Raw genomic sequence first — 25385 nt, forward strand, 5'->3', positions numbered from 1 at the left:
GAGCAATGACCCAGCTAATCCACTCCCACTGGTGTGACACTTCATGGCCTAATCTATGGTCCTGCTTGGGGGGAGGGATAGCTCAGTGGTTTGAGCATTGGCCACTAAATCCAAGGTTGTGAGTTCAGCCCTTGAGGGGGCTACTTAGGGATTTGGGGCAAAAATCAGTACTTGGTCCTGCTAGTGAAGGCAGGGGGCTGGACTCAATGACCTTCCCTTCCAGTTCTAGGAGATAGGTATATCTCCAATTATTTATTTATGGCCACCATCTCCCTGGTTGATTGGGATTCCATCCCCACATTCATCATTCAGAAGGATTGCTGCTGTGTGATGTCGCTACCCACCCTGCCCCTGCTCCCCAACAGACAGAGGGTGTGGTCCCACTGTATATTCGGCTCCTCTCAGCCTGGATATGAAATCCAGGTTAGGGTCAAAGCACAAGAGTGAGGGTGGGAAGAGCTTGTACTGCCAGTGCCACTGCTATGTGTTAAGAAACAGAGGGATTTAGTTTCCAAGGCTGTCAAGACTGCACCTTCTACCAGCACTAATTTCACTTCCACATGGTACATAGGGGGTAAAGGTGTAAGTGTGATAGGTATTCAACTAAGCTTTGAATACAGACTGTGGTTATTCATTTTGCAACAGAGGCATGTCTCGTTGCTCCACGGAGGTGACTATTTAACTGTGTTGAACGTAGTGGTTGAAAGACGAATTTGGGTTTGATCCTCTTCTTCAGAGATCCCTCCCTCTTGTGATTGATTACACTGAGGTCCTGATCCTGCAAGGCTCATAAGCACATATGTAACTTTAAATCTTCAATGGGATGCCTCCCGTGTTCAAAGTTACACCCATCCTCAAGTGCTTGGCTGGAGCCCGGGCTTCACTGTATCTTTTCATTGTGGATGCGCCACGTTGTTTCTCCAAGATCCTCTATGAGCTAAATGTGGAAAAGGGAATGGAGGAGGGTGGGGGGGAATAGTTCTACAATAATAACTTTAACCAGAGACACTTCAGAGGGAAACACACTCTTTGTGGGTCAAATCCTGGTCCAAAGTTGGTAGGAGTTTTAACGTTGATTTCAATGGGCCCAGGATTTGGCACTAATGCAGTAACTCTCATCTGCAGCAGACCTAAGGGGCAATTCACTCTCACATGAGTGTTACTTAAGAAGAGGAGTCTCTCTTCCTGTAGCCCTGCCTAAATGTCTGGAAACAGATGCTATTGTTCTAAATCAGGCAGACTTTGTTGTTGTTTTACAGATGCTTGTGCGGGGTGGGGGAGCAGCCAGTTAAAACATTTATTATGGATTGAAACAAAGCTCCTTCACAACAAGCAAGATCTTCTTTGTTTTGGCACAAGGGCCCTGCCATGGGAAGGAGAGGAGAGAAAAGTTTTTATATAATGTAACAAATTATTTATATCTGTGGGAAAAAACCCAGTTCCTTCTGTTTATAGTCACCTTGTTCGAGCCATTTCTAATGTTGACATTTCCCTACATAGTTTAAAATTTATTTATGCACATTTTCAAAACTATTACCCTTGGAACATTTTCTGTGTCTTTAATAGACTCTTCTGCTAAATTATTTTCAAGAGACAGGATTTAGAACTACATTCAATAGAAATGACAGGCTCCTGCTAACTTGATTATATGATGTGGTAGACTCTCCTGCCAGAAATCTCTTGGAAAAGAAACTTTCAGCCTTTTAATGGGTTCTTTTTACTGTAAAAATAATGCTAAGTATAATAAAGTATTAACACACATTAAAATAAAATGGTGTAGACCTTAAATGAGCTACAAACTAGTTAAATTTATTCTACTCAATGTGATCCTTCAGTGCTTTGCAACTGATACCACGAGCTGGGATTTATCTAAAATGAAGGCACTGGGGACATGCAAGAGAAATGGTAATTATAATTTGCAAATATTAGTCTGACACTTTCTTTGTGTATGTGTGTATAAATCCTGACAGCTATGATTCGTGCGTTCTGCCCAATAGTGTTCTACGGAGATTAGACGGGATCCTTTTACGGCAGGCCATCATCATATCTGCAGCTCATTAAAACTTTGTGGAGAACGAGAACTTGCAGAAAATAGGGAGCCGTCAGAACCTTCTGAGGGACTTTTGGTACACGCTTGATGAAAGGTGTTTGAGAAGGGAGCCTTGGGTCTGACAAACTGGAATTTTAGTACGCCTCTCCGTTCACAGTGGGGCAAAATAATTGGTCATCAGTGACTACTAATTTGGTTTAGTAGCCAGAGGCATTTTTTTTTCTTCCCAGAAAATCAATGACAGCACAGAGGTCTGTTCAACGTGATTCAGCTCAAGACGGGTCCTCATTTAGCTCTTGATGCTCCTTCCAGTGGAGACGGCTATTTTGTTACGATGAAATTTAAATCTATTGACAATACTCGACTCTGAGAGTGGCACCACTGTAGTCAAGGTTGTGTCAGTTTCCCCTCAAACTTATTTTCAAAGATTTAAACACTGTCCATAAAAAAATTTAAAAAAAATCACATTTGGCAAAAAGTTGGTATAAAGGACTCCACTCAGGAGGAATTTTTTAAGGCACAAGTGGTTTGATCACTGCTGTAAAAGGGTAAAAGCTATACTTATAGATGCTTTTCTGTGCTTAGTGTAAGTCAAAAACAGATCCGATATAAACATTTAGGGCAAAATTGAGCTCTTAAATTGCCCTGGTAGACCTGAGCTCCAATATACTGCTTCTCCTACATTACAGGTCACCCACTGATAATCAATAAGATAAAGTGGCAGGCAAAGCAGAATGACAGAATTTGCCACTGGATTCATCCATATTTAGGGTGCCGCAGATAGGGTCTATTGCAAAAACTGTACATGACAAATGGGGCTTTATATGGAGCAGGAACTAGCCCTACATGGAATTTATGCTCTAGATCATAATAGTGCCAAACAAGTAAATGAGAGTTACGGTGTCACCCACCTTCCTGATAGCTTAATCAATTAATTTTTTTTAAATGGAAATGTCTACAAAACAGATTCTGTAAGATTAACACTGAGTTTAGCTGAGTTCTTTTGGGGACTGGGTTGCTACTGTTATTCATAAACTTCCCGTCAGTACAACTGACTTAGGATGTCAAGGAGTTAAATGCACCAAAAGCCAGGAAAACTTAGATTTAGGGCTGACAGTTGCAGCACAAGAGCTACATAAAACCACATCCTGTTTAGATGCAACAGGAGGCAGGCAAAAAATGCAGGCCCAGGCCTATTATTTTTGGTTTGTGTTGGTTTGTCAGATCCTAGCTGCTGTTTTGCTGCAGTAGATTAGTGCATGAGTAGATGACTTTTCCAGCTTGACACTCACTGGAAAAATCTTTCAAATCAGTTCCTCTTCCTTTAGAACTGAGCATTGCATTTCCTCACTCACAGTCCAATTGGCAAAGATCACAGTAAAGGCCAAATTTCCAAACATTGCTACAAATGCAAACTTGGCAAGTACAAACTCAGGCTTTTTTTTTATTCCCATGGTGTGCAAAACATTTTGCAGTGGAGGGTGCGCTCACCAACTTGCAGGTTTTCTGAAAATTCAGCCCTAAGTGGACTGGCTTGATAAAACTAAAGCCCAAGATAAGAGTTAGGGTTGAAACTTCATCCATAAGCTCATGTCTCCAAACAGTGGGCGATTTCATTTGCTGTACCATATGTGCTATACTAGAGCTTCTGAAGGACAATATATAACTCCCGCCCTAGAGTATACACTGGTTTCTGGGAGTAATCAATGTTTACATTAAGATCTTGCTTTTTACTATTAAAATTTGGCATGGCTTAGGCCCCTTGTACATCCTAGATGTGCTAGAGCCGTTTATTCTTAACCCCACTTTTTGCGATTCTCTGACCTGAGGCTGCCGTTAATCCTGTATCTAGGAGTCCGATGGAGCCATTTTCTTGATGTTGCCCCCATTTTATGGAGTTTGTTTCCTGTTGATATCAGGAACTCTGAATTTCTCACTGCCTTTGTAGATAAAGTCTAAGAAGACTGAGCTTTTATTTTTATTGGACAGGCTTTGGGTTACTGTTTGTTTAGCTTCTGGCTTTGTTGTTTTTGTCGTAAAGTGCTGTGAGATAGTATGTGTGGATAGCACCATATAGGCCTTTCATTGTGTCTTTTCTGTGAATAGTTTCCTTGTTGCAGGGAGAGTTTGTTTGCATTGGGGCGAGATGAGTTACCTTCCATGTCAATGCAGTGTAACTATCTGGTGGCAATTGGTTTTTGGGAAACAGTCATTTCTGGTCACATGGTGGGACATGACGTGAAAAATTTGCTGCATCACACCAGCCAGCAAAATGTCCTGGTCACAACAGTGCAACCAATACTGCAGGCCCACGGTATGATCAGACTGACTTAAATATCAACCTCCATTCCTGTAGTATGACTCTCAGGGGACTAATTGCTGGAATCGTCACACTGCAGAGAAGTAGCTGCTCCTCCCAGTGGGAGAGAAAGTAACATATTTATAGAATGACCTCTTAGCAAGATGCCTGGATTTACTTCTTTATCCTCATATTATTATTATCCATCTGGATATCCACTGAACAACTTTCTCCCTATGATCTTGTCTGTGTGTCCCATTAACTGACCAAGAACTTATCTGTAGATGGCTTCAGAATGTTAACTGGGGAACTGGTGCTACGATATGGATTCCTCATCGGGAAATCCATCATGTCCTGGAATTCTCCAAAGCAAAAGTTTCCTTAGCAAGACCATAGACAGCAGCAAATGGTTTTCAGCAAATGGGGTTTTCACTTGATCTCCTCATTCTGTTTTTCTTTTTCTGAAAATAGATGGAACTTTATTTTCTTGCCATTAGGGTGAGCCTAGACTAATAACGCTGAAATCAGGAGATGGGGAAGGGACACAGAGACAGAGACTTGCTCTCTAACAGTCCGGACATGGAGATGTAAAAATGTGATGACATTGACAGTTTTCACAATTTAATGACTACAGTTCATCATACGATGGGCCATGGCCACAGACACGCTGTGGGTCTGTACAACACCTAGCACAATGGAGTTCTGGTCCTATCGAAGTCCCAGGTGCGACTACAATTTATATAATAGTAAAGAGCTAATGCTTTATCCCAGGCTACCTGGGCAGGTGTACAGCACAGGAAAATGCTGACTACACTAGCTGTATTCTTAGGCTGTCTCCCCACCCTTCCTTGTCACTGATGAGCTAGAACTAGCCATCTATCCACCATTAATTTGTCTCTCTGTATAGCCCAGCAGGAATCTGGAGCATGATTACAGCTATGGCCCTTGCTTGGGATGCAGGCGTAGCTCAGCCATCCCCCTGCACACCGCCTGCCTTTTGCTTGCCGTAATTGTTCCCCTTTGGCCAGCAGACCTGTCTGTTCTAACAAGGACAGTCAAGAGGAGGGGGAAGTAATTGAGGCACTTAACCACACTCACAAGCGTTGACTTCTGCAGCTAATTAGGAAAGAGGGCCGTTGGGCTTTTTGTTATTTTTTAATTGTGGTTTATGCATAAAAGCTAACGGCAGAGGAGGGACGTATATTTAACAGCGAATTCTTGACTTCTAAATTTGTATAAAAGGTCATTTACAATTTGTTAACATTTTCACAAGGGTGAATTCAATTAGCCGCTCCAACGGTCCCTATACACGTGCACACATATTCTTAAGGAGAGAGGGAAAGACTAGCAGGGCATTAATGTCCTGTCTCTTTATTTTCCTAAGGAGCTTGAAAAGCATACAGTAAAGTTACCCCTGCAGCTTCAAAGAACTCTAAATGGGCCCTGGCAATAAACCCATGGAGAAACCTGAAAGATCATTTTTAAATGCCCTCCACTTATCCTCACTTTTCATTAGCCGCTGAAGAAAATGAGTGGAGACAAATTGGTTAAAAATTAAAAAATGGGGACCAATTTTTTGCAGCCTTTATGCTGGCAAATCTCCCAGTGAAATCAGTGGGTATTTTGCCTAAGCAGGGACTGCTGGATCTGTGCTGCTGCAGCTTACTCTGCATTGCCAATGTTTCTCTACTCTTCTTTGGAATCTGGATGAGGAAATGACATACATTATTTCACCGTGGGCAGTCAATGAGAGAACTGCTTTTTTTTAAGTGTTGGAGGATCTGTTATTTTGCTCAGAGGGCTCATACGTATAGGGCAGTAAAAAGAATAAAATCCACTGTAAACATACACTTTAAAAGATTTATCAGATGCTCATAGCTGTACTTAGGAGTACACATAGTTACAAGAGCACCAATTTGCTTTACTGTTCTCTCCCAAGCTAAGAATATGAGAGACACCCTCATAACAGTCAAGCACATATCTAAGTCCAGCTCTTACTGTCCATTAAATAACTGACTTCACATGTTGAAAGTTGTGCATTGGCTGTTAGGCAGCTCAGCTGTAATTGTGGCCAATTTAACCTTTTGATCTTTGCAGAGGGTAAGAAAACTAAATATCTATATTTTCCCTTCATAGTTGTTTGAAAGCCTCAGTGTCTTGGTCTCTGAAAAACGAAGGCAGGAAATGGTTATTATGGAAGCTGGCCATTACAAACCAGCCAGTCCAGTTCCTAAAACACAGTTTGAAACGCAGGTTGGCTGAGCCTTAACCAGCTCCAGCATTTAATGGGCAACCACCAAAATCAACAAGTGAAAGAAGAGTTGAGGAAATCAGTCATAGGGTCCTTTACTTTCCTTTTGCTGTAACTATTCTTTCGATAATGAGTGAAAGTACTTGAATATCTATATTACAGCTGGTAGGGACTTTTCTTGTGAAACATTTTAACAAAAACTCCAATCTTTTCTTTTGGTTTCCATCAAATTTTTGCTTCTAAAATTTTCAGATTTTCATTGTAAAGTCATAATTTTTTGACAAAAAACAATTTTTGGGGGGTGAAAATTTCCATTTAATCCAAAAAGCCATTTTCTGTTTTAAAAAAACAGGTAGAATTTTTTCAACCAGCTCTAATCTATGTACAATCAAAGCCCACACAACCACAAAATGTGATTACATATGTGTGAGGGCAAATTCTTTTCCCTTTCTTTTGCTATTCAGGATGACCTGTTTGATAAGAAACAATCTAGATGTTAAGTTTAACACTATGGCCATGTGCTGTTCTCCTCACTCATCATACCTTCCATAATAAGTAAGATAAGCAAGACTTGGTTGTATGTTAACAACTATATGACAGCTCATTTCCTCTTAAAAAGAAAAATATCAACGAGCCTGACAAGTTGAGCAGAAACAATCACAACTGCAGCAAATAGCCATATCTTACCAGAACCAATGTTTGCATGAGTATGCTCAAAGTTATTTAAAAACAATAACAATACTTAGCTTTTACAGAGCACTTTGCATATTCGAAGCACTGTGCGGACAATTAGGAGAACTGCAGTGTGCTATAAAAGAGATTCAGCCTTTAGCTACACTACAGCTAGTTGAAGGAAACGTAAATTAGTATAAAAAATTAAAATATCTCCAATATTATAAAAGAATGATTCTTCAAACAGAAGCTTCTCTCTTGACATCATGAGGATGGTGGTCAGGACACAGAAAATACATGTTGCCTTTGGACTGGATTGGAAAGCTGATTGTCCATTTGGGGTTAGTCCTGATTTTTTTTTTTTAAGGTTCATTTCACAATAGCAAACCAGAGTAATCATATTTATCTTACAACAACTCCAGAAATCCCTAATTTCCTATTTGGTCCAATAGTGAAATGCATTTCTTGTGTCTCAATCCACTTTCTGACAGGAACATTGAGTCTAGTGGAGCATTGGCGAAGTGTGAGCATTCACTAAGGGACAAACTAACACCAATCATGGTGATGGTCACAGAAACACTTGTCATTAAGACCTGTGGAAATGTGGCCATGTGGTTAGGACACTGGCCAGGACTTGAGAAGTGAACCCAAGTCTTCCTGCTCTTCCACAAACTTCTTGCATGACCCTGGGCAAGTCACTTAGCCTGATTTTTAAAGGCATTTAAGTACCTAAAAATGCAGATTGCTGCCAACTGGGATTTTCAACAGCACCTACGTGCCCCTCCTTTTGATTTAAACAACAATTGGCCTAGCTCCTATCTGCATCTTCAGGGGCTTAAATTCCTTTAAAAATCTGCCCTCTGTCCCCTATAATGTGGGGATAGCAGCACTTTCCTACCACACAGGGGTGCCGAGGATAAATATATGAAAGATTGTGAGGTGCTCAGATACTACAGGAATAGGGGCAAGATCTCTGTCCACCTTAAAGTGAAGGTGCCAGGGGAATAAATGCAAAGGAAACGGTAACTGTAATTTGCAAACATTATGTAGGCATGCTACACTCTGTGTAGGAGATTCTCTTCCCGCAAGGGTGTATTTAGCTGTTGCAGGAGGTAACACTGATGACTGCCGTTTTCCTTCTGAGAAAGCATAGAAACCTGTTTACAATTCAGCAGGGCCTGAGCATGTGCACAGGCAGCAGCCCAGCCATTACTTCAGCGCTCGTACTCAGCGGACACACTCTCTGTTGCAAATCCTGGTTCACACAAGGTAGCTCTTGTAAAGATCAGAAGCTGGAGCATGAATCCGAGGAATCTGATTGGAGGATGCCCCATGGGGGAGGCCGGGACCCTACCACATCCTCATTAGTGCTGACCTTGGCACAAGCACTGCCTGCTGATGGATAGGCTATGGAGCTGGACAAGACCCTGGGGAACCACTGTATTATCTATTATTGTCCCATCAGCGCCTCCCCTGACCCCTCCCAGCTCTGAATGCCACAGGCATCAGGGAGAGAATAAATCTATGTCTGATACTAAAAGAGAGAGGGAGAGAAGGAAAAAGGAGATGAAAAATGTCCTTTTTATGACTCTTACAACAAAGCTGGCCACATGGTTTGTAGAAAACAATTCTCTCGGCGGGGGAGGGGTGGAATCAGCAAAAAGCAGAGTGGCTAATCAGCCCAGCCCCTAGTAAACTAGTCTCGAGCACTCATGACCTTCCAAGGTAACATCTATTGGAAGAAACAGGCCCCATAACTTCAGCCTTGCCCTAATACTCACAACTCCGTGCATACGAAATGAACTGTGGAATATGCATCCACCAAGACTGGAAAGTGCCATTCTCAAAAGCAAAAGACAATCTGCCTTCTGTGGAGAATGTACAGATCGGGGCAAGATTAATAAGACCTGGATAGCAACCAAAGCATTAAGCTCACATTTATTTTTTTTTTCTGGATAAGCCAAAATGGTAGAGAAGTCTGCTCTCGGTGCCCTTGGAGAATGCCTGACATTAGTTGCTGGGGGAGACATGTAGGCCTGTGTCATGGCAGTGGGGCTGACACCTGAAATGTAGGAGGCCAGAGAAATATATCTCTATTTTGTAAAGGAGTCTGTGCATCATCCATAGGCAGCAATATAATAATATAGAATATGTGCCAGTGCCAGTAAAATTGCTTCCCCCACATGAAATTGCCCTTATAACTCCTGCTGCTGTTCCAACATGGGAACAAGAGACCTGGATTCTGGCCCCTCTGGGCAACCTTGGTGGCATAAAGTGACCACAACAGGCCATGAGAGATTACCCCAGTCTGGATGCAGAGCAGGGCCAGCATAAGTGTCCCTATGCTGCCTCCTCTCACAGTCTACAAGTGCTTGTAGTCAGCCCTAAGTGGGATTCTGGGGTGCTGTGCAGCCTATAGGCAGTTTAAGCAGAGGTCCTGCATACAGTTGCCAACTTGGTAATATTTAAAAACTGGACACTCCAGCAAGAGTGCCAGAATCTCCGCTGCCCCACCTATTCCCTCCAAGGCCCTGCCACTGCCCCACCTATTCCCTCCCCAAGGCCCTGCTCCTCCTCTTCCCCCGAGGCCCTGTCCCTGTCTACTCTTCCCTCTGTCACGTGCTGTTTTTCCCCTCCTACCTCCCGCCATCTAGGCCAGAAAGGACTTGCCTGCGGAGCTGGGGCCAGGAGGTGATCCTGACTGAGTAGGGACCGGAGCGGGTGATGACCTGGTGCCTCCCTGCCTACCTCACTCACAGTAATTGGACTTTGGGTGTCCAGTCAGTAGATCCAACCGGACACTGTCCGGTCCCCCTTTCAACTGGTCTTTCTAGTTGAAAACCAGGCCCCTGGCCACCCTAGGACTCCTGCAGCAGCCCAGAAAAGAGGCAAGGGTGGCACAAAGTCATCTTTGCCCCTACTTCTCCTGAGTTGTGCTGTCTGCTGTACCTCAGGAGACGAGGCACAGAGTATGCCCTAGATAGTCTGATGTAACTTTGCTTTATTTGAATATGATGTTCACCAAAGCAGCTTTTTTCTAAAGGCATTTGAGTTCCCAGCTCCTGGAGTCTATGAAGGGTACCATATGTTGCAATTATCTCTGCCCTTTCACCTCCAAACACCTGCCCCCCTTAACTGAGAGTGCTCTCCCAATGATCAGCAGCCACAGCTGAGATGTATTGGTAAGGCCCTACCAAATTCATGGCCATGAAAAGCACGTTGCAGATCGTGAAATCTGGTCTCCCCCCGTGAAATCTTGTCTTTTATGTGCTTTTACCCTATACTATACAGATTCATGGGGGAGATCAGAGTTTCTCAAATTGGCGGTCTTGCCCCAAAAAGGAGTTGTAGGGGTGGTCAAAAGGTTATTTTGGGGGGGGGATCGCAGTATTACCACCCACTGACTTCAGAGCTGGGAGGCCAGAGACTGGCAGCTGCTGCCTGAGGGCCCAGCTCTGCAGGTAGCAGCACAGAAGTAAGGGTGGCAATACCATCCCATGCCACCCTTACTTCTGCACTGCTGCTGGCAGCAGCTCTGCCTTCAGAGCTGGGCTCCTGGCCTGCAGCTGCCGCTCTCCGGGCACCCAGCTCTGAAGGCAGCACCACTGCCAGCAGCTGCACAGAATTCAGGGTAGCAGTACCACAACCCTCCCCTGCCCAAAAATAACCATGTGACCCCCCCAACTCCTTTTTGGGTCAGGACCCCTACAATTACAACACCAGGAAATTTCAGATGTAAATAGTTGAAATCATGAAATTTATGATTTTAAAAATCTTGTGACCATGAAATTGACCAAAATGGTCTGTGAATTTGGTAGGGGCCTATGTACTGGGCAATAGCTTTGAATCTGCAAACAGAAATTACTTAAATGTACCAATAATTAAGTGACTTTTTTTAAATGTGTAGTTTTGGCTGCCTGACATATCAAGGCCTAGAAATCTCCAACATACATGAACTAGCCTGTGCATTTTGCATCTGCTTAAAGCCGTCTGACTGGGGTCTGTAAATAAACATTAACAGACATTACAAATACAGTTTAGCATGGCTAGTATAATTTTCCAAGCCATAATCCACTAAATCAGGAGGCTGCTAAAGCAGACTCTCCAGACCTAGAATAAACTAATGACTGGCCAAATTCCACCTTGATTTACAACTTCGGTAGCCCTGCTGAAATTAATGTCAATTGAGATAGAATCCGACCCAATATCTTTTGCCCTCGCTGGTGGTATCTTTAACTCGTGAGAAGTGAGTTAAATACCCCCCACTTTTATCAAAGTGGCCACAACAACTCCTTAATAATCCTAGTAATTTGATTTTGTCTATAACCTGCTTTTAAAGTAAGGAGATAAATACAATCAGTCTGCATAAAAGGTGGCTATTAAAGAACAGGCAAGATGTGCTACAATAACTTTAAATTAAAAGACTGGTGCCTCTTTCCCTGATGCTGTGGGGTCTGTGGATTTTCAGTAAAACTTTTGAGCCAGGCCTAGATCTCTCTCAGGCAGCCATTTAACCTCCCGTTTATGAAGAAATAAAGCAAAATTGATGTTGATTTTGGTCTGCGTTAGGGGATACTTTTGCAACATAAAAGCCCTTTTGCCTGCAATTTGCAGAGCAGCCCTGTCACATCAGCAAGGGCTGGTACTGATAAAGATAAAGCTTTATAGCTGGGGCATTTGCTACTAACAGCAAGCTAATGCTGCATTTTCATTTTGACGCAATTAATGTTAATGTCTGCTACGAAAATTGTCATTAAATACCATTTTAAAATCCATTCAATTTGCATATGCAAAGCCCATTTACTATCACGTAAAATACACACCACTGCTCATCATGTCTTTTCCCTTGAATTTGTAGCTGCTATTTACTTCTTTTGCTAGTGATTAGATTTCATTTTAAAAGCTAGATAGTAATGCCTAGCCCAGCCCCTGGCAGAGCACAAAAAACCTACATGATACAACAGCAGCAGCAGTTCTGGACCAGGTTCAGAAAGTGTTTGAGGTGCTTTCCATGCACCTGAATGCTTGTGAAACAAACTCTTACTGGCTCCCCTCTTCCTACCCCTCCAGGGGAGAGAGATGTGGGGAAGGCCACAGCAGAATAGGGCTGAAGGCAAAGGGTGCTAAGCAGGATACTTTCCGCTCTTCCTTGTGGCTGACTAACTCCCTGCTGCAAAAGGTGGAAGGGGAAACTATCCTGGTCAAGATGCAAAGGGAAGAGCCCAATGAAGCCGTGGGGCTTCCTCTGCCCCCCCCCCCACAACTTTACCCCCCGCAGTAAAACAGGTGCAAGTTAAGGCAGCATTTATGCCTTCTGTGTGCTTCCTAACACCTTTTTGAAGGTGTCCCAAAGTGCAACGGGCAGCTCTTCTGCCCACGGCAGCACAGACACTGGCCAGCTGGGGACTGATTAAGGTGATCAGGGCCCTGTGTGGCTCCAATTGAAGCCATGCCATGGCTCTGTGCCACAACTGGAATGGCAATGTCAAGGTAGTCCCCTCCCCTCCTCTAGAACAGAGGTACAAGCCCCTTTCTCTCCCCCAGGAGTGGCTGCAGAGACAGCAACAAAGGTCCACTTCCCCTCTGGAGAGGCGGGAGTAGCAGCAGGGGGGCACCTTAGTATTTACCCCTAGCAACCAGCATGTGTCTGCTTAGATAGGTCAGCCCACTGCACTCATCTCCTTCTGCCACACTCAGAACTCTCTGAGGTTAGGTTGGGGGGTCTCGGTGTTAACTCCCCAGTGAGAGGCAGGGCCCAGTTTGTACCTGACAGAGCTATTGTTTCAGGCTGTCTGCAGACTCGAGCAGGAATTATTGCACTGGTCACACTTAAGTCATGTTTTCAAAATTTGCTTTGCATCTATGAGGGCTAGATGTTGACTTTTTTAAAATGAAAGATGAGACTCTGATGTAATCTCATGACTCAGGGAGCTGGGGCCTTAGGCATGAGCTTATTGGGCCTATGCTTTAAGGCATTCCTAGGCCTACCCATGCTGATGTGGATGAGCAGGTCCAGAGAAAGCAAAAAAGGTGGGTTCCTGCATGCAGCTGGCCAGGATCCCTAGAGTTGAGGGGGCACTGCTGTCCTGCAGATTTCTGGCTTTCTGCACATTTGTGAGCCAGCTGCTCCATACAACCTTATCCCGTGGTGGAGAATATGCTGATTCCGCAGCTCTTTCTGGGCCACGTAGTTCTTGTGTGCATCCCATATTTTTGCAGAGGAGAAACACATGGATCATAGTCTTAGAATTACTGACAAATATATGGGTATTAAACTCCTTCTCTGAGGTCTGGATTTGACTGAAGCAACCAGTGGGCTGAATGTGTAGAAGCATCATGTTTTAGTGCAGGGAGGTATTTATCCCTCTCCGTTCACCTCTGAGGCAACTGCCCTGAGATATTGCAGTAAAAATACCAATGAATTGGAGACTGGAGAAGAGTCGCAAAAGAGATCAGAGAGTGAAGGGGCCACGTGAGAGCTACATTTGTATAGCTTAGCTAAGAGATGGCTAAGGAGGGATATAAATATCAAGGAGGAAGAGGAACGATTTAGAGTGGTTCATGGAAGTATAACAGAGGCATGGGATGAAAGTAAGACAGAGACAATTTAGGATGAATAATAGGAAAAAATTGATGGCAGTCAGCTGTGTTGGGCTGTTGAATAGTCTCATCAGGGAAATGATGGCTGCCCCACTGCTGGGAACAAACTGCACAAATGCATTAGAAAACAGCAACAATCCTAAATCAAAAGGGAGAGGAACTGGCTGACCAACAGGGTGCCCCCATCCCCATCATACAGTATTGCCAGCCTCAGGCATCCAGAAACCATGAAGTCCTCCCCCCACAAAAGAAAATTAAAATAAATCATGAGACTAGTTTAAATATGAGCGTTTTAAAATGTTGGGTTCTCTTTATTTGCCCTCTGGTGTTTGAGCCTTTCAGAGTCACGTTTTCAAGCTTTTCTCCAACTACAAGGGTTAGAAACGTTTTTATTTTTAATGGAAGCTGAGAGTCTCAAATATTCACATGATTCTGGGAGCTGGTGCTTGAAGAAAAACACCCCATATTGCCAGGCTTGTGATAAAATCATGAGTAGGAGAGTTGCTTTGGAGACAAAAAGGAATTTTTAAGTATTAGTAGCATAGTAATATGGGAGTCAAGTGGCGAGACCGTGACCGAAACCATTAGCATCCCAGTCACCAAAGACAAAACACAAATTTTAAAACAAGCCACTCAAGGCACTAAATAGAAGAGTCTACATGTACGAAATGAATAAACAAAGAAGCATATGTGAACGAGATGAAAAGCGAATATTCTGTGCTGCTCCATACATTATTGTTTGCATGATTTTATTGTTCATTAAAAAACCCTATAAATTAAACCTCTCTGCAATAGGCTGTTATGATTTGTACGTTAGCAGAGGCTGACCCAGTCTGCAGCTGCTTTGTCTCCCTCCCTGGATGACTTTTAAATCAAGCTTTCTAATCTCTCAGCCCTCTTAACCGAGACCCTGAGTTATTTTGCTTTGTTGTTAAGCCTCTGAAGAGTATACGTTTTATTCCTGATTATATTTATATACATATATGGTTACACAGGAGCAGAGAAATGGAGATTCAGGCCCTATGTTCTTTACTCATGCATATATGATGACTATTTGATGACCTATCTATTTGGATGTATATCTCCAAACACAGAGGTCATCACCTATGCATGAATAAAGTATGTAGGTCCTGATTCTCTAATGCCCTGCACCTGGGTAATCAATTACACCAATAGAAAATAGGTAGCTAGACATCTAATGGTAGCCTGCATGCCTCTAATTCGCTGCTGGTGCAAAATTGCATCCACAAGAAGAGTGGCCTGACTGAAGCCCCTTTTGAAAAATACATTTAGCACTAGTCCTTTAACTCATATAACTGAGTCCAACTAATTGAGGCTCTTTGAGATTATGAGCTAGATTCTCCATTGCCCAGCACCTCATGTTGTCATTTACATCAGTGCAAAGTGGATGCTAAATGCTACCAAATCTGAATTTTGTACTCGTGTAAATGGTTACACGGCTGTAGGGTGATAGAGAATCAGGCCTTATGTACTATGCTGTGAGTCGAAGTGCTCCAGCATAGGAGTCTCCTGCAACATACTGACCTTCGTCATGCACATCTCCAGCATTTCAGATATCAGAATCCCAAAAAGGGCAGGGGCCTGAGCCTAGATCGGGGTGGGCAAACTTTTTGGCCTGAGGACCACATTGGGCTTGCAAAACTGTATGGAGGGCAGGGTAGGGAAGGCTGTGTCTCCCCAAACAGCCTGGCCCCTGCCCCCTATCCGCCCCTTCCCACTCGCTGACTGCCCCCTTCAGAACACGCAACCCATCCAACCCCCCCACTCCTTGTCCTCTGACTACCCACTCCCGGGACCCCCTGCCCCTAACCGCCGCCCCAAGACCCCACCCCCCTATCCAACTCTCCCTGCTCCCTGTCCCTTGACTGCCCTGACTCCTATCCACACACCCCCCCCGCCAGGCCCTCCGGGACTCCCATGCCTATCCAACCCACCCTGTTCCCCATCCCCTGACCGCCCCCCCAGAACCTCCACCTCATCTAACCACCCCCTGCTCCCTGTCCTCTGACTGCCCTGACCCCCATCCACACCCCTGCCCCCTGACAGGCCCCCTGGGACTCCCATGCCTATCCAACTCACCGTGTTCCCTGTCCCTGACCGCCCCCCCCGAACCTCCACCCAATCCAACTGCCCCCTGCTCCCAGTCTGCCCCTCCAACCCCCCTGACCCTTATCCAACCTCCCTGCTCCCTGTCCCCTTACCATGGCATTCAGAGCACCAGGACTGGCAGCCATGCCACCTGGCCGGAGCCAGCCATGCTGCTGTGCTGCCCAGCAGGAGCTCATAGCCCTGCTGCCCAGAGTACTGGTGGTGCGGCAAGCTGAGGCTGTGAGGAGGGGCCAGGGGCTAGCCTCCCTGGCCAAGAGTTCAAGGGTTGGGCAGGACGGTCCCACGGGCCATAGTTTGCCTACCTCTGGCCTAGATAAAGCACAGATTAGCCACAGCAGCCTTTAGATGTCCTGCTGTCTGCTTGAATCAAGGTAATTAGATAGCATTTTACACCCTCTTTCTACAGATGTAAATGACAACACAAGGTGCTGGACTATGGAAAAATCTAGCCCATAATCTCAGCACTTCAATTACTTGGATTCAATTACATGAGTTAAAGGATACGGACCAAATATATTTTTAAAGGGGAGTCAGTTCTGCTACTCCTTTGGTGGATGGAATTTTGCACCAGCAGTTTATTGGGGGCATGGTTAATCGCAGGCATGGAGGCTAACACTAGATATCTAACTCTCTGGGTGCAGTCAGACTGCAAGACATCTAAAGGCTGATGTGACTAATCTGTGCTTTGTCCTGGGTCAGGCCACTCCCCTTCTGAGGATTCAGGAGATACACATGCTGGAGCTGAACATGTTTTAGGAGACTCCTACGCTACAGCACTTCAGCTCACAGCAAACCTCCCTTAAGTCACTGTTTGGAGACAGCGAGATGAGGATCAGATCTGAGTGGAGAATCTAGTCCTTAGAGAAGCCCAGATTTTCTTCCTCTTACCGTGCTAGAATTCCATAGGTCATATCTGGAGGTACTTTTGGGGGGGCTCTTTTAAAACGACTCTCGTTATCTTCATTGCAGCGGATGTCTTTGAGCTGGCGGTACAGGTTGTATTCATGTGCTGTGACATAACCAGCCTTAAGAGCCCCACGGTTCATGGCAATGTAATTCCGTGGCATCTCCCTTGGGGAAGGAGGCCTGGGTTTCATCGAATGCCAGTGACCTATCGCTAAGGACAGAAAGGAAGACAAGAGCCAGAACAAAGGAAGTTACTAGGATTTCATGTTGAATAACCCAGCCTGGGTGAATCTCATTCTGGTGCAGAGGGCCAGCTCAAGGCCTAGGTACTACATAGGGGGAATTAAGTGATGCATAGGCCTTTTGTTAGTCCTCTACTCAGAGCGAAATTCAAACTGCATTCACATCAGTGAGGTTCAAACAGAGACCAGCAAGAAGATCCATCAGTCTTAAGCACAGAGTTTCTCAAGTAAATTGTTCCTGTTTCCTACAATTTCCCCACCTCCAATTTGTAAGGCTCAGCAATTTTGACAGAGCCGTCCATTTTTTTCCTCACTGAAACTTGCGTGAATTTTCACATGTCCAATGCAAAAGCCAGCTCTGCTCATGAAAGTGGTCCAATTCATGCCCATCGTTGCTTGGATTTGGGCCCAGCTCTGCTCAGTTTTCACATACATGAGCAAAAGTTTCTGCAAAGGTAGGTCAGCTTCAAAAGTTGTAAGGAACCGTGACCAGCCTTGAGTTTGGGAGTAGCTGTGCATTTTCTTAGAAAAACTTTGTACACTCTTAGGAAGGCCTCTGCTACAGGACAGAAGGGTCACAACAACCTGACTTAGTCTTGATTGAAGCACATGGTTATTTTCATACATTCCACACTATCTATGCGAAGCAGGGTTTTTCATGTGCTTGAGTACCAGGCTCAGCAGTTGGGTACAGGTCAAAGCAAAGGCCTTGTTGATATTTGGAATTAGCCCTGATTCAATCATCGGAGCCTGGCCACTGGTGTAGCTGCACTAATACGAGCCCCGAATGTAGAAAAGGAAAGCTGCGACTTGCACCAGTTGACCTTACACTGATTTCAAACAGGAGTAAGCTCACGTGGAGCATGCTAGAACTTTCCTAGTCTACGCTTTTGGGGCTTGCACTGGTGCAGCTACGCCGGCTGCTGGCCATTGATGGCTGAATCCCAAATATAGACAAGGCCAGGGAATCTTGCACACAACAGTTACAAAATGCCACAGATAGTGTTCATGTGAGCAGGTAAAATGCTAGAGTTCTTACTCTACCTCTTCAGCTCAATGAGAGTGTTTTCTGCCTCGTCCTCCTCCATTGGTATTAGGACTTTAATAGGTACAAGGCATGTTGTTACACTCTAACCTGCAGGTCGTTTGGCGACATCCAGGTGGGGGGAACCTTTTAATAGCCTCTAATGGCATCTCTAATCTTTACTTGCATTGTCATACCTTCAGGTACTCCTCCGTCAGCCCCATGAAGGTATAACCCATATGCAAAGTCATAGCCTGGAAGAGTGTAGCAGCTTCTCCGAGGTTTTCCTAGTTCTGCCTGCAAGGGAAAGGATTGGGAGTAAGAGGGTCAGAAAAGTAAAGATTTTGCTTGACACCTTAAACCCTCTGAAAATAGGGATTTGTAATAAAAGCTCAGACAGTTAAGCCCTGTTTACAGCAGGGAAACTTCTCAAAAAGTCCCTCATGTTGCTAACACTAGTTTGGTTCCACTAGTGTCAGCAATGCTGGGAGTTCTAGCATAGATGAGTTGCTGGTGTCGTTTTAAGCACCATGTCAATTCGACTTAATCTGAGGAGAGTTAGGCAACACAGTTCTTAAAATGGCAGCACCTGCTTGGAACCTTGTCTTCATGTTGCTAACAAAGGTGGAGCTCGACTGGTCTTAATGAGACGTATTACACTCTCAGGAATGGTATGGAAACAAGTTTGGTATGGAAACACATCAGAACCTGTTGTCATCTCCAGATGAGGCTGGGCTAGCAGAGCCTGTTGGTGACAATCATTTTCAGCAATGGGTCATTTCCTAGTGTAGATGGTGTGATGGGATCCCTGGGGTGCAGCCTGGGACTGTGGGACTGCTGTGCCCCCTTAACTCTCCAGCCTGGGCTGTTTCACAATGCCTTGCTAATGATCAGCAGCAAGCCCCTCCAGGGGCTGTTATAACTGAGCACAACAGCAAGTGGAGCCCCACACCTAGCTAGTTTGCATGAATGCTCCCAGAGCCACTTATGAAACACACAGAGTAAGACACCAGCCAAATCCTCCCAGTTCCCAGCACTGTACCTCAGGAATATACTGCTTAAGATGAGCAACGCAGATTTATTAATTGGCTCCCCACTTCAAAGGAAAGTGAATATACACCAGCCTTTGCAAACCTGAGCACGTTTACCACACACTTCAGGCAAAGTCTCTGGTAAAGATAAACAGTAAAACAAATCTGTTGACTATAAAAGATAGATTTTAAGTGTTTATAAATGATAGGCAAAAAGTTAGTTATCAAAATAAAATAAAATATAAGCACGCAGTCTAAACTCTCAACCCTGTTAGACTGGGCAACATCTAGATTAAGCAGTTTTTCCTCACCCCACTGGGTACTGCAATTCATAATATACAAGTTTGTCCCTTAAACCTGGGCCAGTCTCCTCTGTTGGAGTCTTCAGTCTTCTTCTGAGTGTTTTTGTTGCTTGCAGCATAGGTAGGGGCAGGAGAAAGGCAAAGCATGGGCCCCCTCTGTTCTGTTTTATACCCTTGGTCGACGTTTTTGGAGAAAACAAATCCAGGTGTGTCTAGTGGGCATTGCTGAGTCCCCTGGCAAGGTTGAGCAATTCCCCTGGTGTGGCCTTATGCAGGTGAGTCAGTGAATTGTATCTCCCTTGCTGGTCCTTCACTACTTTCAACTCTCTTCTTCAAGTGTCATTGCTTGCAGCTGTAAACCAGTTTGGACTGGTGGATGGGAATGACGGGGATGGGGTGAGGGCGCAAAATGACCATTCTTACATTGTGTCAGAGAAAAACATTGCTCAGCAGGTTTGTCCACAGGGGTTTGTGTTAACATTTGCTTTAGGTTTTTTTGATCCATGAGAGTTTGAACTGGCTTCTCCCAGATCCAAATGAACTCCAAATCTCAAAACAAAACTCAGTCAAAACCATCAAGGTTCACCAGAATTTTGCATGGGTTTGTTTCAAAATCGTAAACCAACCTGGATTTACTGGAAAAGTGGGATGAGGCTTGCTTAAGAATACATGGATTTGAAATATTAAAATAGTATATGTTCAAATCTACTTGGTTAACGCTGAGTAAATCCATCTGTTTGAACAAGGTTATTGAAGGGTTACTTCTGCAGATTAGACCTTTGCAGTGTCTAAAAGTCCTTAAGTTTCCATCAGTTCTGTTGGTGCATCTTTCATTTACAAGTTGTGCATCTCTTTTGAAATTTGGCACTAACCCCAGAAGAGTCTGTCATGTTCTCACTCATGCCCAGAATGATCAATAATCTCTGAAAAGCCAAATCTAAGCAACCAAAGGGGGGAAAGAAAACGAAAAATATTATTGACTGGTGTTCGCAGTTCAGAGAAGAAAGAGCATGAACATAATCACTTCGTTTTTATTTAGTTTTAAAATTAACTCCCTTTTGCTCTCCTGTGTGTGTCCCAGCTTTGTGAAATCTATGGGATTAACCGACCTCACTTCCCTCCTTTATATTTGGACCATGATCTCCATGGTGAAATCACTCTGAGATTTGTGTGTCTTGAAACCTTATTGGCTTTTGAAAGGGAGGGGGCAAAGGGGTGATGACCGGCTGCCCGAAAGCTTATGTCTAGAGAGGTTCTGCTCTCGGATGGCTGGAGCAAGATTAAGCAGTGAGCTCCAAAACCCTCTGCAGTGGACCTTGTTCTCTTTGTGGACCTTGGGACAGGATCTATTTCAGTCCAGAGAGGGTATAAATATGAAGTTGCCAGGTCATGTGTATCATAAGATCAGGTTGGCAGGATGGGTGTGGAAATTCTCAGCTCTAGCCTCTCGGTGCTTTAGCTTCTCCCATCTGTGAAATAGGAGTAGCATTATTCCTACTTCACAGATGGGGGAAACTAAAGCACCCAGAGGTGAAATGACTTGCCCAAGTTCACGCAGTGCATCAGTTGCAGGGTTGGGAGTAGAACCCAGGTTTCCTGTTACCCAGTCTTGAGCTTTAACTGCAAGATAAGCCTCCCCTTTATCTATTGTTCCATATGTTGGTGATTTTAGGTATGTTGCTATTAAGGACTAGTGAGAAGTTACAGTGAACGGAGGGAGGGGAAATGTTAGCAACGAATAAGGCTGGCGCTCGTACCAATTTTCCTTGCTATTATAGAATCATAAGACTTGAAGGGACCTCAAGGGGTCATCGAGTCCATTCCCCGGTGCTCATGGAAAGACTAAGTATTATGACAAGTGTTTGTCTAACCTGCTCTTAAAAATCCCCAGTGTTGGAGATTCTACAATCTCCCTAGATAATTTATTCCAGTGCTTAATCACCCTGACAGTTAGGAAGTTTTTCCTAAACCTCCCTTGCTGCAATGTAAGCCCATTGCTTCTTGTCCTAGCCTCAGCAGTTAAGAAGAACAACTTTTCCCCTCTTCCTTATAACAACCTTTTACGTACTTGAAAACTGTTATCCTGTCCCCTCTGTCTTCTCTTCTCCAAACTAAACAAACCCAGTTTTTTCAATCTTCCCTCATAGGTTATGTTTTCTAGACCTTTAATCATTTTTGTTGCTCTTCTCTGGACTCTCTCCAATTTGTCCACCTCTTTCCTGAAATGTGGCGCCCACAACTGGACACAATACTTCAGTTGAGGCCTAATCAGCGCAGAGTAGAGTGGAAGAATTATTTCTCATGTCTTGCTTACAACACTCCTGCTAATACATCCTAGAATTATGTTTGTGTTTTTTGAAACAGTGTTATATTGTTAACTGATATTTAGCTTGTGGTCCACTATGACCCCCAGATCCCTTTCTGCTGTACTCCTTCCTAGGCAGTCATTTCCCATTTTGTAATCCTTGAAAATGTCTCCACAAAAGCAATGTGTCTACCTTTTATATAAACATCAGATTAATAGCAGCTTTAGAGAGAGGCTGCATTAGATATTGCAGATTACTGCAAAGTATAATAATACACATCCTGGTTCCAGAGACTGCCAATTCAAAGGGTCTGCAGGGAGTCTGTACGTGATGCCACCTTCATGCGTTACATATAACCCAGAACCAATAAACAGCCTCCTCCTGAGCAGCAGGAAAAATTTGACATAGAGGCAAATTGTGGTTTTATAGCATTTTTCAAATACATGAGCACAGGCTTTTTCCTAGGATCCTATCCTGATATCACAGAAAATGACGATTTGCCGTCAGAAATTAGTTATTAAAATGAAGGTGACGTGTGTGGGGGAGAAACCCCAGCAAAGGCAGAGGACTGTAACACTCTTGCAAATCTGTCTGAAAAAGCTTAAGTGAGATTTTTAGTGTGGGGGCCCTGGTAGGATTTGAATTTTTCCACAAACTGAGCTCATTTCATAGTCAAGAGGCCTGATTCTCTTTTGCATTGCACCTTGTGCAGTCATTTACACCACTGCTCAGTGAGTGCACAGTAGCATCTGGTTGCATTCTACAGCCCCATGGTGTAAGTGACTACACAAGATGCAGGGCAACGGAGTATCTGGCCCAATAGGCCAAACCCTGAGAGAACCCATGACTGCCACTGAAATCAGTGGAACTGGCAGGTTCTGAACACCTCCCAGAACTTCATCGTATTCGTCCTTCCACCCCAGTGCTCACTTATGTAAGGAAGTCTCCTTATCGGAAGGCAATCTGTGTAACAATCATTAAGGATTAAAGTTTGCCTAGTTCATGAATTAGCAAAAAACTATTATAACTTTATTAGTCAATTTAAGTTGTTTGTCATCAAGTGATTAGATGTGCTGCATTAATAAATGCTTCAGAGAGGCACCCAAAGTTGATGCAAAGCCTCCTGTCTCTTCCCCCACCCCAGCAGCATTGCCTCCTTTCAGTCTTTAGCCTGTCACAAAGCTGCTTGACTGGAATACAGATCTGTCTGACAGCTGTCCCCATCAGCAGACAACTTCATTAAACCTCATTAAGATGTCATCTCTCTGCCTTATTTCCCACCTCTCCGCTCTAATTAAAACCATCTCGCTCTGCATCCCAGGCGGTCCTAATTTTCTCTTGGTACCTTCTGCAAGTTTTTTCCCTTTATGATGTTAGCAAGGAAAATCAGGCATCTTAAATATTGTTTACAAAGCCCATTCAGAAAAGACGATCCTGTTTTTTCCCCCCCTGAAGCATTCCCAATACATTTAATCATCCTGGAGAGATCACATCCTTCCAGGGATGGCAGTGAGAGAGATGTCACCTTGAGACTCATGCTGTAACTAACTCTTTCCATATATTCACTGAGGATGCAGTTAGAAGGGTGGTAAATGTTCTATTTCCTATAAGAAACAATGAATTCCATTTAAATCTGAGTACACTTGTCCATTTTTTTGTTTTGTTTTGTTAATAAGACTCTCAAATAGGGGTTGTGCTTTGCCGGGTTTGGTTTTATTTTGAAAATGGCTATTGTGTATGTGCCCCACTGCCCTCTGCTGGATAGAATCAGAACTGCTCAGCTACATGTCATAAACCATATACTCCTAATAGCGCAAGGCGATCGCCAGATCTCACTCAGTGGGAAAGAAAAGAAATCTGCTTGGAAATGGGCCGGTTTCAGTGTGCCAATGGGACTGATTTCAAAATTTCACCAAAATGCAAACATTTCAAACATTTCCTATTTTGTTGCAAATATGTTGTGCACCTCCCATTTCATATATACTTATAGCGTATCAACCTCCCACCTCCTACATTCACTCATCTAGGGAGATTTAGAATGTGAGAGGTACAGAAAGATAGAAAAAGCCTGCAAAGAGAGCTACACAGAGAGAGGGAGGCATGTATTTTTAATCTCTGTATCTAACACAGCTCTTCACTGAGAGGGGGTGCTCTGGAAATTCATGAATTCTCTGTGTTTTTATTCAGCTGGGCATACCCAGCTCCTTGCTAGATGATTCTGTGGTCTTTGGAAGCCTGCAAACCCCATGCCTGTGCCTTTTCAATCCATATGACCCTGTTCCTTTCCCTACCTTCTGTTCTACTTTTCATTACACTCCCTTGTACAGTAAAGCCTCCCATCACGCTGCCATTACTATTATTACTGCTGATTTACTGCACTTACAGAGTGAAGTGATTGCAGTGACACAGCCCAGCATTTTTCCCCCTTCCCCCCGCGACAGCTTGAAATCAAGCCCCTCATTTGCATTTACATGATCTTGCTGTGCAGCTTATGAGATCGGGAGATTTATTTGCTACTTAGCTTGATGTTTGATTACACTCTAAGAAGGCGGTGAGCTACAAAGTGCAGGGATACATCAGATCTGAGCTACTGAGAGCCTCTGGGGGACAGTAACTCAACATCAGGTTTAGGTAGATGAGAACAGGAATGTTTGGTGTTTTGAAGGAGGCAAATTTGAGCTTAAAAAAAAAGGGGGGGGAACTTGTTTGCTCCCCTCCTGCCCCAAAATGATTAGTAAAATGTGGATGCAGTTTTCTAAAGACAGCTCCAGGTTTGTTAGCTCTGGAGAAATGCTACCTGGCAGCTAGTTACAAGGAGTTTGCTCCATATAACTTCCATTCTTGAGCAGAGGAGTAATAACACTCAGTGCTTACCGTCCTCAAAGCTTTTCATAAACATAAAAGGTCAAATTCAATGGGAGTTTTGCTTGCTGAAAGACCACAAAATTTGACCCTAATTTATTAATCCTCGCAACACGTCCTTAAGTAATAATCCCTATATTACAGCTGGGGAAAGAGAGGCAGAGAAGCTCATTATCTTGTGCAAGACTGCAGAGGAAATCAGGGACATAGCAGGAAATACAATTTATTGGTTCCTGGCTCACGGTCTTGTGGTCAGATCACCAGACCACAGACGACTGCCACAGAAGTAAGTCAGAAAGAGTGGAAGGGTACAGGGCTGTATATCAATGGGTGTTGCATCCTGTCTGAAAAGGACTGCTTGGACGTGACGTGTCTATGAATCTGTTATTCATAATATGATGCCAGTGGGAGAATAAGCTATGTATGTTGGTACATTAGACACAATACAATGCCAAATTAATGTTAAATGCAGAAACCTACTTACACTCAGCATCAATGACAGCATGTTAGGGACCCAGCCTCGCATTTACACATGTCAATAAAGCTACTTATGTGAGTAGTTCAGTGAATTCAATTAAACTACTCTGGTGAATAAAGTGACTCACAAGCATAAGTGTCACACATTCAAAATAAAAAAATGCAATGGCTAATATTCTCCTAATAAGCTTAAACTCACCCACATTGCACATATTATAGATAAAGCTATTGCA

At 43.9% G+C, this 25385-nt stretch overlaps 1 protein-coding gene across 1 annotated transcript in view; it reads right to left on the reverse strand.

Annotated features, from left to right (window-relative positions):
• Positions 1-25385, reverse strand: part of CFAP77 (cilia and flagella associated protein 77) — a 104440-nt gene that overhangs the window by 26006 nt on the left and 53049 nt on the right. Inside the window, exons 2-3 of the mRNA XM_050926651.1 lie at positions 18372-18471; positions 16891-17119 (exon numbers count right to left, since the gene is read on the reverse strand). Coding sequence (XP_050782608.1) covers positions 16891-17119; positions 18372-18471 — 329 coding nt within the window. The remainder of the gene's footprint in view (positions 1-16890; positions 17120-18371; positions 18472-25385) is intronic.

This window comes from Gopherus flavomarginatus, chromosome 17, assembly GCF_025201925.1.
Source record: "Gopherus flavomarginatus isolate rGopFla2 chromosome 17, rGopFla2.mat.asm, whole genome shotgun sequence".
NCBI lineage: Eukaryota > Metazoa > Chordata > Testudines > Testudinidae > Gopherus > Gopherus flavomarginatus.